Source organism: Sciurus vulgaris (assembly GCF_902686455.1).
Source record: "Sciurus vulgaris genome assembly, chromosome: 7".
NCBI lineage: Eukaryota > Metazoa > Chordata > Mammalia > Rodentia > Sciuridae > Sciurus > Sciurus vulgaris.
The window spans coordinates 9,712,142-9,735,706 of record NC_136467.1 but is presented as its reverse complement, the minus strand read 5'-3'; the positions used below and the strand labels follow the sequence as shown (position 1 = coordinate 9,735,706).

The following is a 23,565-nucleotide window of genomic DNA, read 5'->3' as shown; positions in this document are numbered from 1 at the left end:
AAAAAAAAACATGAAAAGAGGCTGTTTCCCACCCATTCCCACCCAAAGAGGGGCTCCAAAGAGGTGCTCCCATCCCATTCATTTCTTCACACCACAGGACTCCCTAAACACCAGGTGCTGCCCAGTCCAGCCGGGACTCTACAGACAGGGCCAGCAGGACCGTGGAGGACAGGCTGCGCTGAAGTCTCACACTTACAGCGTCTGCTGTGTGCCAGGCTCTGGCCTGAGACTCTGCTGCACATCAATGCATTTTGTTCTTGAAACACCTCAACATGAAGACGAGGGATCGAGGTACCAAGAGGTTAAGTAAATGGCTTGAGATCGCCAGTGTGGCAAGGGCAGGCCCAGGATCCCAGGCAGGCTGCCTGCCTGCAGAACCCTGAGCTAATCTCTCCAGGATTCCGTCTGGAGGCATCAAGCAAAGCAGAATGTGGTCGAGGGCCAAGAGCGGAACTGCCCTGGAGGGAAAGGAAGGGACACGTGGTGGGGAATAGTGAGCTCAGTCCTCAGAGGGCCGGCTGTAGCTTGGCGAAAGGCGGGAAAGACAGTTCCTGGGGACGGGCAGAGAGCACCTGGGCTGGGCCTTGACACAGTGTCGGGAACCAAGCCAGGGGTGTGGCAGAAACAGCAGGGGGGCGGGGGAGCGTGGGGGAGGCCCGTGGGGCCCAGCAGGGTCAGGCAAGCCTGGTGGGGCCAGTGGCCTGACCCAAAGTGCTGTTGGAAGCCCCACAGGTGACATGACCTGTCCCATGGGGTGCCGTGCAGAGGGGGCAGCTACTGCCAGAGTCCGGGGACAGTGTGGTCTCAGTGGTCAAGAGGAGAAACCGCTGCTGCTGTGGCCCTCTGACTCAGAATTGGAAGCTATGCCCAGGGGCACCTCTAACCGCTTCCAACGCCCCTAAGCAGTGCTGAGAGACGCCCGCGGCCCTGCAGGCTGGCTCTGGCGCTCGTGGTCTCTGCACAGGGCCTCACGACAGGGAGGGCTTCCTTTTCTGGGGACAGCCCCGCGGCACCGTCTCACCCTGCGGTCAATGAGCCGGGGGAATGGAGAACGGGGGCTGTGGGCTACAGGGATGCAGGGAGGCACAGTCTCGGAGAAGCCAGGGGACAGATGGACGGAGCGAGGAAGGAGGGGCTGGGAGAACGACGAGGGGTAGCGTCTCCTGCGGGGTTCCATGATGGGAGGGCGAGGGGTTCTTGGTGGGCTCTATTCTCAGGAAGCATGAGGCAGGCAAGGCAACAGACCATGAGGAAAGGGGAGGTTGGAATCCTGGTCCCAGAGAAAAGAACCTAACTATAAAATTGTCCCGGAGCGAACAGACGGTTACAGGCGGATCCCTCGGCTGACACGAGCAGGCGTGGTTGCACCTGGCGGCCCCTGGACTCCTCCTGTCTGGAAGGCTTCTACAGAGATGGCCCACTGCAGGGTGGCTTCGAGGGAACACTCGCACCTCAGTGAGGACAACCACAGCCGTGGGCTGAGACAGCAAATGCCTTCCTAATTAAAGTCCCGAAGGAAAACCAAATTGTCATCCGCTGAGGATGCGAGTGGACCAAGGTAATGGATCCGCAGTGGCTCACTGTCTTGAACACTAGTGGACAACAGCTGTTGAGTTTTGTTTGTGTCATCTTTGGGTAAATAAGTAGTAGACGAGAATTCTCTGTTTATAGAACCTACAGAAGAAAACAGCTAGGAAGTCGAGGGCCGACAGGATTCAAACAGAGCTGTTTCCCCAGCGATAAGGCCCTGGTGATCCCTGGTGGCCACATTGCAAGGAGAGAGGCAGACACAGTCCTCCTGGAGAGGCACATGCCTCCAGGCCGCAGCTCCCGAGGTTGTTCAGATCCAATCACAGGGGTCCCAGGATGAAAGAAGCAGAGGGACATGCTAAATGATACCATGGGGACACACTCGGCAAGCTGGGCAACTTGGGCTGGAGATGTAGCATGCAATAGAGGCCTCAGCAGCTGCGAGGCCCTGGTCTTAATCCCCAATATGCAGAAAAAACATGCTTTGAAAAGCTATGATGGTTTATTTAAAAACTGGGCCAGATCAGCGAGGTACCCCAGCAACTCAGTGAGACCCTGTCTCTAAATAAAATACCCAAGGGCTGGGGGTGTGGCCCAGTGGATAAGCACCCCTAGGTTCAATTCCTGGTACCAAAAAAAGAAAAATGAAGTGGGCTAGAAATCTTGGAACGCCAGAAAGTCATTAGGCTAGAGCCTCAATAAGTGTATTATTTGCTGATGGATGGTTTTACTGTGCCAGTTTATAAATTAGAAAATATGGTGATATTTTTCTGAACCTCAACAAAGAACGCGTGGTTTGATAAGAGGACACAGCTCAGCACTGGAGAACCAGCTGAGCATGTCCAAGGCCCTGGGTTGGAGCCCTAGCACTGCAAAAAAAGGAAAAAGGGTATTTTCTAATCTGTAAACCGTTTGCATAGAAACTCTTAGTCAGGTATAACGATTACTCATAACTAGCTGACGTTTAAAGAATCCCTTTTAAGGAAATACAAAGTGCCGTGAAATTGAAGCTGACCGATCACCCCATGTCTCGCCCCCTCGGTTCTGTCCCCTGTGACTCAGGCCCTTCGTAGAGATTATGTCCAACATGTCTCCACACGGCAGAAGGGCAGAAACTGGAAGGCAGTCCAAGAACAGCGCAGGCGACGAGAGCAATGCAGGAGGGGCCTGAGGATCACTTACTCACCCTCCGGAGACTCAGGAGGTGGCCCAGGAGCACGCTTTGACTAACCGGAAGCCGGTAACTCAATGGACGCCTGGGTATGCAGAGGGTCAAGCACAGGAGACAGGCTGTAAAAAAAAAAAAAGAAATGAACCACGTGGGCCCCACCCGTGCTCTGCAACTGTCCCCGAGGGCCAATCAGCATGACCTCCTCACAGCTAAAGCCAGAGGACCCTTCCCAGTCCTCGTCCCTCATGACCCATCACAGCCTTGGCCGTCACTGACCTCTGGCTGGAAATGCTTGCTTCCCTTGGGTTCAGGATACCACTGGTTATCCCCCAGCCTCCTGTCCCTCCTTCTCAGTGACCTCGCTGGCACCTCTGCCTTTGCCTCAGTTCTGCAAGTCAGAGGACCTGGGCTCAGGCCTGGCCATCTCACCTTCCTGATGGACACTGGGCCCTGGTGAACCCACTCAGGCTCAAGGCTCTTAAATACTATCCACATGCCAATGTCAGAGCAAAAGGAAGATGAGTTCACCCTTGTACCCCAGCCGGAACCATGTGACCAAAGCCTAAATCATCCTGAAGATTCCCCCATGCACCAGCCCTAGTCACTTGGCTTTTTAAATATTTTTTTTAGTTGTAAGTGGACACAATGCCTTTATTTTATTTATTTTTATGTGGTGCTGAGGATGGAACCCAGTGTCTCACATGTGCGAGGCAAGCGCTCTACCACTGAACTACAGCCCCAGGCCCCTAATCGTAAATGAAACAAAGTGCAAATACTGAGCTCCTGCCAGCATGATTCAATGCAATAAATTAATCAGCTGCAGATAACTCAGTTAAACAGCTCCTCCACGTTAAAAAGAACGCAGGGCTTGGGGGCACGCGCCTGTAATCCCAGCAACTCAGGAGCCTGAAGCAGGAGGGTCCCAAGTCAGGGGTCAGCCCAGGCAATTTAGCTAGATCCTGTCACAAAACAAAAATAAAAAGGACTGGGGGCACAGTGCTGGAGATTTGCTCAGCGTGCTCTAGGCCCTGGGTTCGATCCCAGTACCAGAAAATAAAGTCATAAAAGAATGTGAATGTGTAGCAGCCAGTCACACAAGGTCACGTCCTTCCTCCTTCTGCCTGTGTGGACTGTGCCGTAACTGTCGCGAAGGGGCTTCTCAACACTTTGGCCAGTGGTCTTCCGGTTGGCAATTTGCTCTCGGGCATTCAGAGAAACTTCTGGGAGCAGGAGTCGGGTCTGATTGTATTCTGGACACTGGGGACCTCCCACTTACATCTGTCCAGACCTTGCCCTCCGCCTCCAGACTTGCCCACTGCCCACCCCACACCTCCTGTGGATTTGAGCGTGCCCTTCACCCTCCCCGCCAGTCACCTGCCCTCGCGCAGCCGACCCATCTCTGTCCGTGGCAGTGCTCTCCCCCCAGAGGCTCTGACCAAAACTCTGAGTCGTCCAAACGCAGGTCTTCCTCTCGTCCCCCACCAACCCTAACGGTCGTCCCCAGCCACCGGTCCTCAGAGTCCAACCGTGTCTCACACTCCAAGCCCATCACCCAGTCCTTCAGCACCGGCATCTCCCTGGCGAAGCAGCGGCCTCCTACCTGGGCTCCCTCCCTCTCAGATTCAGCTCAGCAGCAGAACATGAACCCGAGCTGTCCCTCCTCTGCCTGTCCCTCAGCAAGAAGGCCAAGGTCATCGCAGTGGCCCACGGCACCTCTGCCCTCCTCCAGCACCTCCCCTTGCTCCCAGCCAGACCATCCCTGCTCCATGGACGCCCTTCCCGCAGAGGCTCACGTGGCTCACCCCTCACTTGCTCTTAGCAGGAGCATCACTTCCCACAGACTCCCTCGGCCCCTGTTGAAAGCTAGGTGCCCCAGCTCTCCCTCCCCACCCAGCCCTCCCACGTTCTGTTTGTTTGACTTCCTGCCTGCGGCAGGGATTTTGTCTGCTTCCTGTTGTGGACAAGCTAGGACAGTGCTCAGCACATGGTAGGTGCTCAGTAAATACTTATCCATCAGGCGGAGTAGGAGTCACTCCGAGGGGCAGCGGAAAGGCATGATCCTCTACTCCCTCTGTGACTGGATGGTGCCCACGAGGTCCCTTTGTTAATTGTGCGAGGACTTCTGGGTATCATCACTGTCGCAGGCACTAGGGATGCACTGGGGACAAATAAGATGCAACAACAACGGACCCTGCCCAGGATCTTCCACCACAGCACAGCAGGAGAGATACGACCAACAGGAGTCGGCTACTCACGGTCAGGGTAAGAGTGAAGGAGAGGAAGAGGACCGAACAGAGACGCGAATGTGGGGACTGCTTGATCCACTTGGGCAGCCTGAACAAAGTCCCACAGCGTGTTGGAGGAAATGACAGGAATTTACTTCCTCGTGATGCCAGAAGCTGAAGGTCCAAGATCACCGTGTGGGTGGGCTGCTTCTCCTGAGGGCCTCCCTGGCTTGCAGATGGCCGCCTCCCCCTGTGTCTTCACGCGGTTCCCCTCTGTACACTTCAATATCTGTGTCCTGATCTTGACTCATAGGACCCCAGTCCTCCTGGGTTAGGGCCACTTAAATGACTTTCTTTTGACTTAATCACCTCTAGACCCCCGTCTCTAAATGCAGCCCCGCTCTGAGGCCCCGGCAGTTGGGACTTCATCTCATGAGTTCCAGGGACACGCAGTTCAGCGCTACGAGGTAGGCAGGAAGGCTTGGAGGGAGGGGTGGAGGAGACAGTTTTCTAACAAGCCCGAAGGAAGTGAGAGAAGCAACCGCAAGCCACCTTCTGAGCCCAGCACCGTAGGCAGGGAGGCACATGGCTCACGAAACAGAAAGCAGCACAGCCAGGTGGTGACAGGCCCGTCACTGTGGGCCAAGGCTAAGTGAGCTCCGCACGTGACAGGGGCCCCATGACCTGGCTGTTGCCAGGGCCAGGGCAGTAGGAGGCGACGGTCCAGGCTCCAGATGGCATCCAGGTGGTGATGGTGGGTGTAGGGAGCTGGGTGCCCCACCCAGACCTCACCTCTGAAGGGAGGCGTTCAGGCCCTGGTGCTGGCAGTACCGCTCCTGGCTCAGGAGCCTGCCTTGCCCTTGGCCCCCTCACAGGAGGGACCAGTGGATCATTCAGGATCCTTCTTCCTCCTCTTCCTTCCCTCCTCCATCTCCCACCTCCTGTAGGCAAATCCCCTGCAGTCACAGGGAACCAAACCTAAAGCCACAGGCCAGCAACACAGCCCAGGATGTGTTTCCCAGGTCTGAGACACTGTGGTCATTTGCAGAGCAGCCAGAGACAGGTCTGCAGTTCTGTCATCTGCTCAGACCCAAGGAAAGCTGAGCGTGTGACCTCAAGGTTCTGTGGCCCCAGCCCACCTGCTGGCTCTCTCCTCTCTCTCTCCTTCCTCCCCTGCCCAGGCTTGGCTTACTGGGGGCTCCGGAGAGCCTGGTCCAGGGCGAGCGGTGCCTCCTGCACGTGCCACCCTCCTGGCCCCAGCGCTTTGCCTCCTTATTTCTGTCTGCACCTTGGCCTGCGTCCTCCCTCCCACCTCCATGCTGGCGCCTTCGCCTGTCCTCCTCTGTTCTTCCTCTGCTCGCCATCCAGCATGCCTAGACCTGGCCTGTCACACAAGGTTGCCGCTGTCCCTCTGCCTTTGGGGTTTATTTGCTGCTTCTCCATCCAGACCTCTCCAGCTAGCACACGCACAGTACTGCCGTGTTCTGTCCTGGGCTCTTTGCAGCTGGCTTCTTTGCTCAACCCTCTAATGAAAGGGCAGGTGACTCAAGTCACTGGTACCTTCTCACCAAACCAAGGTTCTCTCCTGAGTCCTCATTCTCCAAGGCTCTCTAAGGCTTTCTGCTTGCTCTTGAACCTCCTAGAGCCCTGTGTGTGTGGCCCCCAGGCTTCTCCACTTCCTCAGGCTACTTCTTGCTAGTCTTTCCCTCCCCTGCTCCCAGGTGCAGACACCTGCCTTCGACTCCCCCACAGAGAGCTGCTGTGTGCATTTCTGGTCCCTGGCATGAAGCCATTCCCATTGGCCAACCTGCCCAAACCAGCGCACAGGCCCTGCCCAACCCACCTCTGCCTGTGGCCAGGTCAGAGCTCCCCCTTGGCTCTCCTGAACTTGCTGGGGCCTTCCTGACTGCTTTGGCCCTTTTGTGTAATTCCTTTTGTTTCTTTAGAAGCTCTCAGGCAGAGTGGGCGACCATAGCAAAGTTCCACAGACCAGATACTTGGAACAGGAGGCTGCTCCCTCATGGTTCTGTGGACTGGAGGTCCAAGATCAAGATGCTGGAGATTTGGCTTCTGGTGAGGGCCCTCTTCCTGGCTTGCAGACGTCCACCTTCTGGCTGTGTCCTCATGTGGCCTTTCCTTGCAAGGGTGTGGACATGGGTTTGAGTGTGCAGTGGGGGTGGAGCCCCCCAGGGCCTCTCCTCCTCCTTCCCCCTCTCTCCTTCTCCTTCTTTGGTACCAGGGATTGAACCCGGGGTTGTTTAACCACTGAGCCACATCCCCAGCCCCTTCTTAAATATTTTATTTAGAGACAGTAACTCGCTGATTTGCTTAGGGTCTTGCTAAATTGCTGAAGTGGGAATCCTCCCTCAGCCTTCCAAGCTGCTGGGATTACAGACATGTGCCACCACGCCAGGCCAGGGTCTCTTCTTACAAGGACAGTGAGCCTATCATTCCTATCATGTGGGACTCACTCTCAGATCTCATCTAACCCCAATTACCTCTCATAGGTCCCAACCCCAAATAGCATCCTGTTGGCGGTTAAAGCTTCAACAGACCGATTTGGGGAAGAAGAGGATACAAACATTTGGTCCCTAATGTCCCCTCTATTTGTCTGTTTGCTTTGGTAATTTGCTGGACCCCCTGGCTCCCCAGCCGCACCATAGTGAGTTAAACTTCTTGCTATGGCCTAGTCTGTGGCTGGTGGGGTTGGCTTTTCCTTCCTTCCCAACCCCTCATCCTCCAGGCTCCCAGTGCAGAAGGGCTGCTTGTCCCCACGTTGCAACCATGCCGTAGGTGGTGAGCTGGCCTGTTCTCTGTGTCTCCAGTTGGTTACTTTCTCTATCTGCGGAAGGTGCCTCGTCCAGGTGACTTGGAGTCTACAAGGCAGTGCTCATGTAAGACGGGTGCTTCCTCTGCCACCAGAGTTGACTGTCCTGCCCGAAACCAGACAGCTGAGACCTGAAACCTAGTAAACTCTTGACTCATCCTGAGCCATCCACTTTCTCTGACACGGGTCAGCCACGATGTATCCTGGAGTCCAAGATGTGCATTTTAACATTGCCAAAATCAAGGTGGAGCTTGCCATCTGTGGCGTTCCATTGAAAAGTGTGTGTGTGTGTGTGTGTGTGTGTGTGTGTGTGTGCACGCGCGCATTTCCCTCAGTGATACATAAACTAGTGGCTTATCTTGCAGTTGATGATGTCTTAGATTCAAAGCTATAAAGCTCAGACAATGGTCTTGACTGTAGGAAAGTTTCCAAAATATGTACAGCATGCCACGGTGCAGAACTTTATAGGTAGGAAAGAGGAGAGAGAAAATAAACAGAAGACTTGGTTCCCTTCCTAATGAAGCCAGAACTGGGGACAGGCAGTTAGTGTAGAAATAGGGGATCGGGTCAAATCGAGGAAATGGAGGCCATGAAGCCACCTGCCTCTGGAAGTTGGAGACCACCCTGGGAGAATGGAATGTCAAGGATCTCCGGAGCCCATTGATTACCAACTTTACCTGCCCTTATCAAGAACTGCAGGCAAGGAGCTGCTAATTAATGCCCCCTGGGCCCTTGCCTGGCTGAATCACTTTGGCCCTCCCCCTGCCCATTCACTTCTCACTTCATGCATCTCACCTGCAAAACCAGGCCTAGTCAGGTAGGCAGGAAGGAGAGGTAAGGGGGGAGAGAACTGGAGAACAGAAGAGACCTTAACCTATAAAAGATGTAGAGTGTGCTCACTACTTGGGACTTTAGAACATCAGCCATGGCCCCCTTCTCCCTCCCGGGAGAAGTTTGTATTATTATTACTTTCACATAAAACTTGCTTAATATGCTTGCCTTGGCGTGCTTCTCTAGTGTTCAAACTTCAACATTAGAGGGAGCAGAACTCACCACGGGTAAACGGTGGTATCACTAAGACCTTACTAATTTGTGAAACAAGACAAAAAGAAAATCCACATGAAAATACTCCCTAAGCAACATATGAGTGAGTGAGAACCGATGTGTCCATCAAAGCATCTGAGTGTACAGAACACTGTTATCTGGGATCAAGCATTTCAGGAATGCTTCCTGGAAGAAGTGAATTGTGGTTTAAAAGGAAAGGAAAAGTAGGCCAGTGGCTAAACTGCTTAATTTAATGGGCACATTGTTTTCATGAGGGAGTAAGAAAGAGAAAGTGTTTGGACAGATTATGAGCATCACACCTGGGATTTCCACACATCATGGCTGAAGGCTCAAGATGATCAGAATTGTCTGAGTTGTTCTTTACTTTCTTCCCTGAATCATGGTATGATGGGCTGTTCACTGAGGATTGAATGTCTGGTTGTTACTGGTCATAGCTGATGTCTGCAAGGCCATCTCTGTCCTGCTTAGCACTGGGGGATCTACCTCTTCTGGAAGAAGCCGGGGACAGAAACCTTTGGCCCACAGTCTTGTCCTCAAGGCAGCAGGATGGGCTGGGAGAGAGGAACCAGCTTGTGCTGGGAGCCTTTAGGAGACACGATGGTGGGGGCTTCTGGGATCAAGCACATTGCCCTATTTCAAGAGAAGGAAACAAGCCTCCAAAGTGATCCCCAGGGTGATTCAGAGTCAGTATAGAAGGCCCCTCTCCCTCCCCTGCAGACCAATCCCCACAGACGGACCTCAGGGCTAGAATCAAGTCATCCAGCTGCCAGGCCACACGCACCACATCAGAGGCACGATACACGCCATCGGTGGGGAGGGGGGCACTGTCACCATCTGACAGGTAAGGCAAATGGTTCTCAGATAAGTCAAGGTCGAGCAGTGAATGGGGTGGTGGTTGGGGTCGTGGTACCAGCTCTCAGCCTACACAGTGGTGCTCCCTAACACGGATGCCTGGAGTGGAGGTGGACCGCAGTGCCCTCACGCGCAGGGTGGTAAAAGGCGCAGTGTGACTGTCCACTGTCCACGCTCCAGGCCCTCAGCGCTTGCACAAATTCACGGTTCTCATGGTCACCTATTAAAGAGCCCAGTTACCACCCCGCCTCACCGGCAGGGAGACTGAGGCACAGAGTCGAAGTGACCCATCCAGGTTAGCAGAAGCCGACGACAGAGGGTCAGCGCCCCCAGGTTGGGAGTGGAGCCCGAGGGCGGGCGAGTGGTTTCCAGCCCCACAGGGCCCTGGGCCGCGCTGCCCATATAAGGCTGGGCCGTCCAGCAGGGTTGGGGCTCCTAAGCCCCCCGGGGCCGGCGTCCTCCTCCGCGGCGAGGAATGTGTGGAATCTCCTCCCTGGCTGCCGCCCACCGCAGGAGGACCCTGCCTCCACCCACGCCCGCCGGGACCAGCCCCCAGCGCCCTCCCGGCCTCCCCAGCCTCGGGCGCGTCCACGCCGGTGCGCGCGCAGCTGCCTCGCCGCTCGGGGGAGCGCGGCGCCCCGGCGGAGCGGCCGGGGAGGCGGCGGCGCACCCTCACCTGCCCCGGGCTGCGCAGCGCGGCGCGGCGGGGCGGCGGCTGCGGCGGAGGCGGAGGCGGAGGAGGCCGCGAGGCCGCCCGGGAGGAGGCCGGGGAGGAGCCTGGCGGGGCGGGAGCCTCGGCGCAAAGTGAAACTCCTGGAAGTTGCGGGAGCGCGAGGAGCCGTCGCGGGCAGCGCGCCCTCAGGCCGGTCGGGCCGGGCTCCCGCGCGCAGCGGCTCCGGCGCCCATGGCCCTGAGCAAAGGGCTGCGGCTGCTGGCGCGCCTGGAGGCCACCGGCGAGAGCAGCGTGCTGCTGGAGGCGCGCGGCCGCGGCGACTGCCTGCTCTTCGAGGCCGGCACGGTGGCCACGCTGGGTGAGTGCCGCGCCCGCGCCCTGCCGCCCGGGAGGACGGGCGCCTGGCTGCGCCGGGACCTAGGGAGACCCGCGCCTCTCTGCCCCGAGGGGCCAGTCCGGGAGGCGGGAACCGCCGGGGCGGGCATCGCGCGGAAGCGGGTGGCTTTTTGGAGGAAGGGGCGCGGGGGATGCCAGAGAGCCCCCTGCCCGAGCGAGGTGGCGCACGGCGGCCGACAGCGCCCCGAGGCTTCTGCTCCTGGAGAGCCGGCTCTGATTTTTCGCGCTTGGCGCTGGGTCAGAACGCATTGCAGATTCTCGACGATCCCAGGGGGTTGACTTGGGAGCCGGCCGCCTGGCCAGCGGTGTGCCTGGCGCTCTTTCTTGTGCACCTGTTGAAGAAACCAGCGATTGCCTTTAGGTTTGTGTTGGCTGGCTCCACTCCCAAAGGGGATGGGACACAAACTCCAAAACACAGACTCCAGGGAAACCGCAGAGGCACCTTTGCCTTAAGTAAATACTTGGTCGAGAAGAGTCACTACTTTGGCGAATAGGACTTTGGAAGCCAATATACTATCTGGTGACTTTACCTGTGTGATGAATGTTAGAAGATGCCAGGCCCGTGTATTTCACCTTTGGGCTTCAGAAGCCTTGGCACTGGCATGGTGCTAAGGACTTGGAGACATAATCTCATTTAACTTTCCCAATTTTACAAAATTGTTGTTGTTATTCCCATATTACAGACAAGGAAACTGAGACCTGAAGATGCTAAGACATTTGTTGGCCCAGCTGACACAGCCCACATGACTTGTGTGGCTATTTTGGTAGTGTCGTTCAATGCATGGCTTCGTGTTATGGCACCTCCTGATCCCTGGTTTTGTGGCCAGTGGAAGAAGGTTCTAGGTGGCACCAAAGCCAGCGACATCAGATGGGGTTGTTGGGATTGTAATCATGAACCCTGGGGAGAGATTTATAAGAGCAAGTGTCCAGCTGCACCATCTCCAGGTGTTCTTAGCTCACCAAGTGCAGAACAGGATCACTAGTACTTAAGGTGTTCGCCATATACAACTGATATTTGAGCAATGCTTTAACAATGTCCCCAGTTTTGTGTGGTTTTTGTTTTTGTGGTGGTGCTGGGCATTGAACCCAGGGCCTCATGCATGCAATTCCAGTGCTCGCCTACATCCCCAGCCCTCTGGTCTTGTTTGTACATCTGTAGGCATCAGCTCCAGTTAGGACACATGGATGTGCATATATACACATGTACACTGTATCTTCTATTTCTGTTTCCTGGATTGTTTCATTAACATATAATTATCTGACTTGCTTTTCAATCACTTGGTTACTAAAACAGTGTCTCCAGTATTCTCTGCATCAAAAGTGTGTAGCAAATCATGGATTAAATTATTACCAGGTTATTCCATTTCAGGCTCTGTCCTGAAAAAATCCAAGTTTGGTCATTTGTTATGGCTTTGAAAGAAAACCACAGAAATTTCCATTCCATTTTAGATGTCTACTTCATACCACATTTATCAGAACTGAGAGATTAATTTCATGGCACAAAACTACCATTTCATCAAGGAGATTAAAATGTCCCTTGGTTGGATTACAGTGACATTAGGCAAGGTTCATACTCATTTAAGAGTTCCTTTGAAGTCACTTGGAACAAAAAATACTTTCTCGAAAGGGAAGGTTTCTAAATGATTGATGAAGGCAGCAGAGTGTGTGTCTCCCAGTGGCTCTGGGCTGCAATGCCTTTGCCTGGCACTGATATCCAGCATCCTGGATTTTACAGCAGAGGTGAAGAAAGCAGTTGGCAGGTCCTCAGCTCACGTGCGGTCCACATTTGTCTCTTAACCTGTTGTTTGTTTTTTGGTAGACGACAGGCTAAATACTGATGCTTTTAAAGTCTGTTTTTTTTTTTTTTTAATTAAATGAAATGAAACTATTTTTAAAAAGCGGCTGTACCTTTTGACGGTATTGCTTGTCGAGGATTCTGAGAGAGCCTTCTGTGACTATCAAGTGTTTCAAATGTTGAAGACATCCTGAGTGCACACATTCGATAGAATGATGCTGACCTTGAAGTCCCCATCTGCGATCCAGGGCTGGCCAGCTCTCTTGCTGTGCTTTGCTGTCCTCAACGAGGTGAAGGGTAGAAGGTTGCAGTCTCTCCTTTGGGGAGACAGTGCACTTGTCCTTTGCATGAAGGTATGGGCTGGGGCAGCTTCCTTTCTCTTCAGCTGTGGTTTTCCTGTGGTGGGTGTCCCCAGTGAGTAATGGGAACCTCTGCGAGCTCTAAACTCTGTCTGGCTCTGTGGCAGGTACGTGCTCCTGCTTTTACTGGGAGCAACAGGCGATCAGGTGGCTTGGCTCTCCTGCCATGAGCACTGATCACCAACATCTTTCTGGCACATTTCTCTCCAAGGATCCTAATTTGAGGAGTGTCTCTCACTGGAAGAGCTCAGCGGTCCATTGAGAGGGTCTTGAATTGGGTGCTCATAGGAAAAGCTGGTGATGCCTGATTGGTTGGCCGTTGGACTCCTCCCATCGTACCTGCTCTAGCCTGTCTTCACCTGTTCCCACCTGACCTATCCTTGAGGTGAACTTTGCAGATGGTCTCCACACAAAGCTATCTAGCCTGCTTATGGGAGAATTGTTTAAGGATTAGTTCCAAATTCCTGTTTCAAGAAGAATTACGCTGAGACTCTTATGTGGATCAGTGGGAGCAGGAATTCCAGAGTCAGAAAAACCAAAGGTATTGGCACCATTTAAAAGGTCTTCACCAACTGGACGTGGTGGCGCACACGTGTGACCTCAGCGACTCGAGAACCTGAGGCAGGAGAAACCCAAATTCAAGTCCAGCCTGGACAACTTAGTGAGCCCCTGTCTCAATAAAAATCAAAAGGAGTGGGGATGTAGCTCAGCTGGTAGAGTGCTTGCCTCGGAAGCACAAGGCCCTGGGTTCAATCCCCAGCACTGGGAAAAAAAAAAAAAAAAATCAAGGACTGGGATGTAGCTTGATGGTAGAGCACTCCTGGGTTCTAGTCCCAGTACTGCCAAAAAAAGAAAAACAAAAAAACAAAAAACGCTTTTCACTGATGCCACAGTAGGAGACTTCTTCTGTGTAGGTGACAATCCGGAGTCCACAGAGCATCCCTTGCCCCCAATCCAGAATCAGCATACTGATGATGTTCTCTTGTTCACACATCACACGAGAAGCGTTTGTGCCTTTTGCTTCTGTCTCTTTTTTCTTTGGAAGGCCCAGAGGGAGGGAAGCAGTCTGGTGTCCATGGAGTTCACCTGTTTTCAGAGCGAGTGCCAGTACTCCAAAGTTCAGTGTTCTCCAAACACCAGCCCCCAGGAAGGGCAACCTGAATACGTCCCTGTGTTTGCTCGGGTTACGCTGTACCCTGCCTCTTTGCCCACCTCCTTGCTGTTGATGGGCAGCCAGGCAGGAGGATGGGGAGGAGGCATGAGAGACTTGGTGAATGACCCTACCTTTCTTGGAGCTGCTGTAGAAACAGCAGGATTCCAGGTCCTCCTGCTACTGAGTTTGCACAAAGGCCACTGTCAGGCTTGGTTGGAGTGGGTGAGGTGGCTCTAGAGCCCAGCAAGCCTTGAACTGGACCATTGTCTTGGTCACTTTCTTGGGCTTTGTGGTTTGGAACTATTTGGTCAGTGACTTGAAGCCCGACTGCTTGAGAGCATTGGAGAGAAGCCAGCAGGTAGCCAGTCTGTGAATGCTCCTGGGCAGAGGAGGATGCACAGGTGGGCAGGTGGAGGGGCAGGGCCCCTGACTTGGGCGATTGGCCTGCAGAACTCGGGAGTCCCTTTCCTGGCTATGGGTTTTCTCAACATGATAAGGTTTACAAAAACGCAAGCTGGTGTATGTGTCTTCTCCCTGTTGTCTTTGCTTCTTGTTCTTTTCACTTTGTCCTTTTGATTGTGACTTCTGATCTCACCAGGCTGTTGTTTTGGCTGCTTGTCTCAAAAACTTTGTTTTTACCTTTTAATTATAAGAATGTTCTACATACACAGCCCCCATGGGTTGGCCTCTCAGTGCTGACAGTTACCGATATGGTGTCAATTTTTTTTCACTTGCCCCTGTATTTTTAAAAAATATATACACATTTCTTTAGTTGGCAATGGACCTTTATTTATATGCGGTGCTGAGAATTGAACCCAGTGCCTCGTATGTGCTAGGCAGGTGCTCTGCCACTGAGCCACAACCCCAGCCCTTGTCCCTGTATTTTTAATGGAAAAAAAGAAAGAAAGGAAAAGAATGTCCTAAAATATAGTTTTCTCAATGCCAGGCAAGATTTTGATTTATTTGGACTGGCTTTTCTTTTTTTACTTGCATTTATATATGTAAGTTCAAAATTTTATTTTATTGTAAATTGGCAAATCATATTTATGGGGTTCAAAGTGATTTTACGATGTATGTGAACAATGCGTGTGATTAAATTAAGTCAGTTAGCATGTCTACCACCTCAATACCTGTCATGTTTTGTGTGAGACCATTTGAAATGAGTTCTTAGTGATTTGGAAATATCCCAATATGCTATCATTACCATAGTCCCCGGGGTACATAACTTCACACTACTTGACAGATGTCAGTGTGACCTACGCAGAAATGGTGTGAAGGGATTCGGAGGCACTAACAGGCACACAGTGGCCTCTTGGGATGGAAGAACAGGGTGCTCTCAGCTGGGCTCACCACACCCGCCTTTGGAGGGCAGAGTGGCGGGCACAGGAGAAGGTCTGGGCTCTCCAGCGGCACCACCTCTGGCCCTTGCATAAGAGAGGACAGAGGGGCTGTGTCCTGCTGACCTTTGTGCTCGTCCTTCTGGGCCACACTCAACTCAGTACCCTGAAGTTCACTATGCAAATGGCCCAACCTGATTTCTTTGCTTGCTTGCTGCTCAGAGGCAGAAGGCTCCTACCAGGGGTGCCCACCCCAGGCCTGAGGGTTGGGTAGTCTAGCAACAGTGATAAGAACTGGACCCAGGCTGGGTGTGGTGGCACACATTTGTCATCCCAGTGGCTTGGGAGATGGAGGTAGGAGGATTTCAAGTTCAAAGCCAGCCTCAGCAGCTTAGTGAGATCCTAAGCAACTTAGTGAGACTCTGTCTCAAAAATTTAAAAAAAGGGCTGGGGATGTTTCTCACTGGTTAAGAGCCTCTGGGTTCAATCTAGAGTGCACAGGAGGCCCCTGGCAGGGATATGAAGCCCGTTGGGGAAGGCAGTGGAGAAGGGGCCAGCTCGGGTGGGGACCTGGCCTTCTGGTTCTTGGTGGGAGTGTGCTTCTCAAGGTGGGAGGGATAAAAAATTTCAGTTTGTTAATTTGGTTGAAATCATGCAGAGTACCAGGCTCCACTTGTCCTCTGCCCCAGACCCTGCAGATATTCCAGTGTCCTGCTCTGGGCACCTGCATGAGTCTGGGTCTCACTTCTGGACCATTCCTTGGGTGCTCGGTTTCTGTGGCCTTGCCACTTGAGGATAGGAGCTAGTTTCTGTTTTCATTCAAATTGTCTTTCAACCCCTGGATACAGTGACCTGGGCTCAGGCTGGGGAACTGGATTGGGGTCCCTCAGCACTTGCAGGCAGGGCTGTGCACCTGCTGGGAGACAAAAGTCAAATCCTCCAAGTCCCCCAGCTGTCTGCCCTCCCTGCTCCACAAGCCGTGGACCTGAGGCCAGGTGGGGGCAGCGGGGTCCACCTCCAATACGGAAACAGCCCAGGTGAAGGCTGCCTGCCTTCAAGACCCCCTGGAAGGGGCTCTCCAGCCCTTGAAGGTAAATGGGGATCATTCTTTCTCAAGGAAAATTTGACAAGTGAATGAAAACCTTTCAAAGTGCATGTCTTTGGTCCCGAGTTCCTCCTGCAGAAATTCATCTCAGGAAATAGTTCAGGTCATTAGCCCGTCTTGTGTCAAGGATGTTTATTTCACGGTGTTTTGAATGTTTTACTGGTTAAATAAACTCTGGTTCAACTTGGCAGTAGCTACTATTTGATTACCATATACCAAGTGCCGTTCTAAGTAGTTTACATATATTGATTTGTGTGATCCTCACAATGAGGCAGGTGCTAATGATCTCCACTTTACACTTAGAGAAACTGAGGCACAGAAAGGCGTTAAGAATTGTCCCGGGCTTCCACCTCTTATTTATGGTAGAATCATGATTGGAATGAGACCTGAAGGCTCCAGAGAACAGTATGTTCAATAAATTCTCATTCTCGGTGAAAACAGTAAATACATTGGTGAATGGGAAAGAACTCAGGCTGTCCCGCTGTTTCGGGCTCCTCTTGGGTCTTGAACTCTGTGCAGGGAAGACGGGGCTTGCAGGTGAGCGCACTGCACCAGCTCGGTGGCTCCCGTGGTGGCAGGGTTTCATCTGACACTTGTCTTCACGGAGGAGGCTCATACTTGGGGAGCCCATCACCCACTTTCTGAGCAGAGGGTGCGGTTTTACCAAGGCAGGCTCCATGTTGCAGAAGGTGCTGGCTTTAAGCCTGTGCTCCTGGAGAGCAGGGCTGGGTCCCCGAGCTGGTCACATTCTTCCGTGTGGATGTCTCAGCGCCTGGCACAGAGCCCGGTGCTGCCTCAAGATTCTGAGGACTGAGCTCAGGTCCCCAGGGCAGAGGAAGCAGGACCCCAGACTCCAGAACATTCAGAACATGAGGACGGTCAAACAGACGCAGTTTTGGGCCAGGGTCATCCCTGAGCACTCCTGGGTTTAGAGGTAGAGAAGTCCCTAAGCGAGGTGCCAGGCACGCCATAGGAGCAGACCTTGGTTGGCTGTTCTGGGCAGGCATTGCTCTGCAGGTGGGTGCACATACTGTGATTTGCACTGAGGTGGTGCCGAGCAGGAGCCAGCACCTCTGCCAGGGCCCACACAGGAAGGCTGTGTGCACCTGGCTGGCCCCATGGGCCACAGCCATCTGCACTTGTGGCATTAGGAGATTGGCAGGGTGCCACTTGCTGGTAAAGCTTCCTGTTTCAGAAAATGCCTCGGAGCAGAAGGATTCCTTTGACAAATAACCTTGGAGGACAGGCAGGCAGCACATTCCTAGTGGCCCAGATGACCCAGATCACAAGAGCGGGTCCTAAAAGTCCACGTGTGGAAGTCTGAGCTTAATCTTAAGGCAGTTCTTGAGGATGTGGGACTGCCTAAGTAGTGTGGTATGATGTCATGGGAACTGGCACCTTGTTCTCTTCCTGGGTGCTCATTCCGCCGGGCCACCCCCACACTGATGGCCGTCCCTCCTGCTCTCCTGGAACCCCTGCCTAGTGTGATGGCAAGCCTCTCCTCTCTGTCCCTGGAGTGCATCTGTGTTTTCAGGAAAGCCACACACACCCTGGGAACAGGGCCCATCCTTCACCTCCACCATCAAGCCTGCGGGTACTCAGCGCTTCCCCAGCCCCTGGGGCAGGCCATGGGCTCCTGTGTACCATGTGCCCTACCCGCTTTAGCTCCACGTGCTGTCCCCTTGTTTCAGTGATGCTGAGGGACTGGGGTGGGGGGCGGGACTGGGGAGAGGGTGGCTGTCCAATGGAGGCCTGGGCTGGCAGCTGGAAGGTGAGCCTGCAGTCCTGTGGCTTCTTGCCCAGCTGGCCTAGGCTGCCTTTTTGTGAACGCAGAGGTAAGCAGTGATGTTGTGTCCACTTGATATTGACTGGGGGAGGTGATCTTTACTCAGAAAAAATAGATGCTTCCTTCCCTCTCCCGGGGTCTGACTGTAGTGTGTCCAGCTGACCACACCTCCAAACCCCCACTTGTCTCCACTCCCACCTGTCGGCCATTGACTGCGGGAAACAAGGGTGCTGCTCCATGCGGGTGGAGCTGATCCTCCAGGGCTGCCCTGAGCTGTGGGGACTGGACCCTGAATTGCTTTGTCGTCCTGGCCCCAGCCTCTTCCCACTGTAGGGCCACAAACCTTTTCGTCCCTGGAGGAAGCCTGGGCCTGGCCAGAAGCAGACACTGGAGCTATGGGTCTTTTGAAGAGAGGCTGCCTGGCTTCAACCCTCCGGCATCTGTACGGCATCTGTACGGCATCCTGGAGAGAGTGGTGACTGTCGTGACCACGGGGACCCGGTGAGGGCCAGCCCAGCTCTCAGGGGTTTGACCTCGAGTTCTTCCCCTCCTTTCCATCAATCAACAAGCCTGGGACAGCACTGCTCAGAAAACTGACCATCCGTCCACACCACCTGGAGATCTGATTAAAATGCAAGAAGGACGTGCCTCAGTTGCTGAGGGCGGGTGTCGGGGCAGAGTCCACATTTCTTGAAAGCCCCTGGGTGATGCTGTTCCACGGACCACACTGAGTAGCTGGGGTTCAGCAGTGGCTTGGGAGAGACCTGAACGCCAGCCCTGGCTCCTTATATTTTCCCTTCCCCTCGGAAAAGACAGCCAAGCCTTTCAGACCTTAGAATCTTCATCGGAAAACAAGTGATTACTCCTGATATTGCCTTTCCTATTCGCGAGACTGTGCCTTTTTTTTTTTTTTGGTAGTGCTGGGGTTGAACCCAGGGCTTCCTGCATGTCAGGCATGAGTTGTACCCCCGAGCCACATCCCCAGACCTCCATGTGTGTTTTAAAAAAAAAGAGAGAGCGGGCATGGTGGTGCATGTCTGTAATCCAACAGCTTGGGAGGCTGAGGCAGGAGGATCACAAGTTCAAAGCCAACCGCAGCAACTTAGTGAGACCCTAAGCAATTCAGTGAGACCCTGTCTCTAAATAAAATATAGAATAGGGCTGGGGATGGCTCAGTGGTTAAGTGCCCCTGGGTTCACACCTTGGTATCCAAAAAAAAAGTAGGAGAGAGGCTTACCTAGCAAGCATATGCACTATTACTACTTTACTTACCTAATACTTCACTTACCTAAAAGTTTCAACTGTCCAGAAATTTAGGAGAAGCTTAGGAGAAGTGAGGTGGTGAGGTGCAGAAAGTCAGAACTCAGCCTTGAAATCTGGTGCTGTGATTTCATTGATCACTGCTTGTGGATTAATGAAAATATAGGAGATTCTCTCCGATTCTGCCACTTTCCTATCACCTGCAAAAAACTTACAAAACAATGACAAAAAGCAATAGAACACCAAGTAAAGTGTTCACTGATATATTATGAACTATGCTAATTCCAGGCAGATTCTTATTAAGAGCCTAAGTTTCATAATTGTTCAGCATTAAAAAAAAAAAAAAACAAAAAAAAAACCTGGACTTCCCTTTTGCTAAGGAGTGGGCAGTTTGTGTACCTGGGAATGTGTGATCTTTTTTTTTATCTGTCTATTGTAACCCATGGAGCTTGGCTTCACCAGAAGTCTTGCCAATGACAGAAAAATACTGTGTGTTGGAAACTTCTCTTCAAGAGAAGAGGGTTCTCTACAGTTCCTGCTACGGGAGTCAATGGAACCCAGTTGGATCCTGCTGGCAGGGATGAGCTGTTTGCAGCAGCACGTGGGTTCTGGGCATAGAGCAGTGACACTTGCTGTCAGTGTCCATGGCGGGGGGGGCGTTATTTCAATGGTGTGGGGTGGATAAAGACAGGAATATTAGAAAGTCAGGCCTAGAGATGACTTGCTGCCACCAGGCCCCAGCCAGCATCATAACAGGGTCTCTCTGTGGGTTGGGCTTTGCCTCTCTTTTCACTGGAATCACTATGAGGGCAGGGGACCAGGTCACAACTGCATCTGGGTGGTAAGAGGGGTCCAGGATGGAGGTTCAAGAAAGAATTCCATGTTGGAATCTGTCTCCAACCAGCAGAATCTTATATTTCAAAGGCCCCCTGCTTCCTCCAGACTATGGGAACAGTCTTTTGGCGTAAGGACTGAAAGATTTTGCCTGGTGGGATAAGTCGACTTTAACCCTGAAACAATAGAACTTGACTGTTTTTTCTCCTGTTTTAATTTTGCTGTGTACTAACAAGTGCAGAAAGTATGATTTTGAATAGCTTGTTAAAAATATTAATAATTCTAGAGACCCCCAGAGTCTCTGTGGTAACCTGGAAGTCTTGGATTCCTGTAAGGTCCTCTGGGGTCCAGGACAGGGGCTCCCCACCCCACGTCCACTTTTCCAAGCTGCCAGTTTATGTCCAAATCTATCCAGGCAGCCCTTTCCTAACTCATATCAAGGCTTCCTGCTGATTTCAGGCTGCCATGGGGAGACCTGGCAAAAGCTTTCTGACCTGTGGGTACGGATGAAATTTCTGCTTTTTTTTTTTTTTTTTTTTTTTTTTTTTTTTTGCATGCTGGGGATGGAACCCAGGGCCTTGAGCATGCTAGGCAAGTGCTCTATTCCTGCACTGTGTCCCCAGCCCTGTGATGAGATTTTTTTGTCTACTGCAGGGGTATATTTATAACTTATCCCTAAAACATGATATGAGAATCATATGAAATGAGGAAACCATAAAATTCTGCTGTGCGTACAATGACTCTGACCCTCTGGGTTTGACCTTGCCGACACCTTCCCTTTCAGCTTTCTGGTTCATTTGTTTATCAGGAAAATTTGGTTACTAAGAATTTATTAGAATGTTACCTTCAAAGAACAAAGAAGTTCAGAAGGAAGACTCGATGGGGTCCTAACAGAAAGGCATGTGAGCCTAGAGGGTCCCCCAGCCCGGGCCTCCCAAGGGGGCCTTCAATGACTCCGATCTTCTCCCTCCAGCACCCTGGAAGGCTTGGGTGTGGATGAGGCGATAGCTGGTCTGGGATTAATTTGGCGTCCTCCAGATGGACTCGGGAGAGTGGGTGAACTCGGAGTGGAGAGCCCTGCTAACTCCCAGAGCTCTGAGGTAGGCCTCGGGGGTTCGTCAGGCACAGCGAGTTCATAAATCGGCTGCTTTTCGGTGTCAACACCAAGGTCAGTGGCCTCCCATCCACCAGCGCCATCCATGAGGGCGCGCAATGGGGGAAAGGTCCCACTCCCCGCGGTTCCTGGGCGTGAATGAAATATGTGCAGCTGACAAGAAGAAAGCTGTGCAGCTTGACTGACGTTGGGATCCACAGAAGGGACGCCTTATTCTTGGGACGGGACCCTGTGAAGAGGCCAGATGGTCATCCATCCATGCAGGGACCTGAGTACACCCGGTGAGTTCCGGCAGGGACTTTACCGAAATCATACAGGCTGAGGTTTGCCTGGAACTCCTGCCCCCAAAATTCTTCCTCCACCCTCCCGTTTTGGATCCTGGAAGCCCCCTCAGGGCTATTGCTCCACCTGAGTTAAGCTGATTCCCCTCCTTCCCGAAGCCCCCGCAGGCCCAGCCACTCTGCTGCCACCTCCAGAGTCCGGCCTCTCCCTGCTGGCAGCCGCCTCCTGACTTGCCTACTGGCTACACCACCGGGCAGGCTCTGCCCTGCCTCTTTCTCCCCCTGCCTCCTCCTTTTCCGGGGCTCGCTCCCCTGAGCAGCCTGGCTGATGCTTGCAGTTCCACCTGCCTGCAGAGCCCTTCCTGGGGTCTGCCTGGCTGCCTCCTCAGCCTCCAGGGCTCAGCCTGGTGACTTCAGCCAGAACTTCCTGAGCACAGCAGCTGTGCTAGCCTGGGGCCTGTTCCATTGCCTGTTTCCTTTCTTTGTAATGAAATGCCTTGTGTGTTTGCTTGTGCGTCCTGTTATCCACCACAGCAGCGTATGGGCACGGAGCTATGGTTGCATTGTGTCCCCTGGAAGGTAGGTTGACCCCCAACCTGGGGCCTGTGAGCCTGATGTGGTGAGGAGTGGGGCCTTTGCAGCAGGATCCTGCTGGAGTGGGCTGGGCCCTTCCTCCACCATGACTGGTGTAAGATCAGAAGCCACAGAGAACGGTCAGGGGAGACGCCATAGGAGATCCCCCACACAGTGAAGCTGGCCAGAGATGCTGCCCCGGGCCGAGGAGTGCCTGGGGCCACCAGGAGCTTAAAAGGCCAGGAAGGGTGGCCCTGCCAGGCCTTGGTTTCACACTGGCCTCCAGAACTGTGAGGGGAAGAATCGCCCTTGTTTTCAGCCCCTCCCTGCCCCCATCAGTGCAGCTCCTGGCAGCAAACCCAGGGGTCAGGAGTCTTGCTCAGAACCCTATCCCAGCACCTCCCAGCGTGGAAGAGCTTGGGACGGGCTATCGAGTGATCAGGGAAGGGCAGAAACTAGCCCAGAAGGCTTGGAAAAAGATCAACAAGGGTCCCTTTGATCAACCAAATACCAGAGTGTTTTGTAAATCCCTGACACTTATGTGGGTGTCAGCACCGATCAGGAGGATGGAGAGGCTTGGAGCCGGCAGTGTGCACGGAGTCATTTCGTGTAGTTAGAAGGTGACAGTTGGTTGTCGCTGTGGCACGTAACTGTAACCCATCAACTCAGCAGCCCAGGCAGGAGCGTTGCAAGTTCAAGGCCTCAGCATCTTAATGAGACCCCGTCTCAAAAGAAAGAAAGGGGCTGGGCTGGTGCTCAGTGGTGGCGCCCTGGTTCAGTCCCCAGTCTGGGTAGGGGATGGCAACCACGTCCGTCATCCAGGAAAGGGGTGGGTATTTGCTAAGTGGACCGTGCGGTGCCTAACAGGGCTCGTGCTTTATCCGGCTGCACATTTAGAATGTTAAGCCACGCTTGGGATGTTGACTCAGGAAGGAGGAAGCCGGCAGGTGGGGCCGCTGCTCCTTGTCTGGGACTGTGGTCCTCACCGCAGCTCATGGGAGGGACTGCTCATGTAGCTGTCAGTCGAGTAGCTCGCTCTTCCTTCCGTGCCCCATGGGTACCAGATTCCTTAGGGAAAACGGTGTATGCATAGACCTCAGGGACCACAAGTGTGTCCCGTTGTAAAAGTCACCCCTAAGGAGGCCCCAAACCTGGTGTCCCGCTGAGGGGTTCTAGTTGATGTAGGGGTGTTTGCTGTCCAGGGGCAATTTGTCGGTCAGTGTGTTTTT

General features: G+C 53.3%; 1 protein-coding gene across 2 annotated transcripts in view; it reads left to right on the top strand.

The window, feature by feature from the left end:
• The first annotated feature begins 10,244 nt into the window (after positions 1-10,244).
• The window catches only part of SYNJ2 (synaptojanin 2), an 85,693-nt gene continuing 72,372 nt past the window's right edge, over positions 10,245-23,565 (top strand). Inside the window, exon 1 of one of the 2 annotated variants that reach the window (XM_079147448.1) lies at positions 10,245-10,701. In XM_079147448.1, the coding sequence (XP_079003574.1) occupies positions 10,575-10,701 (127 nt within the window). In that variant the 5' untranslated portion in view covers positions 10,245-10,574. The remainder of the gene's footprint in view (positions 10,702-23,565) is intronic. The other variant, XM_079147447.1, reaches the window with a different exon arrangement.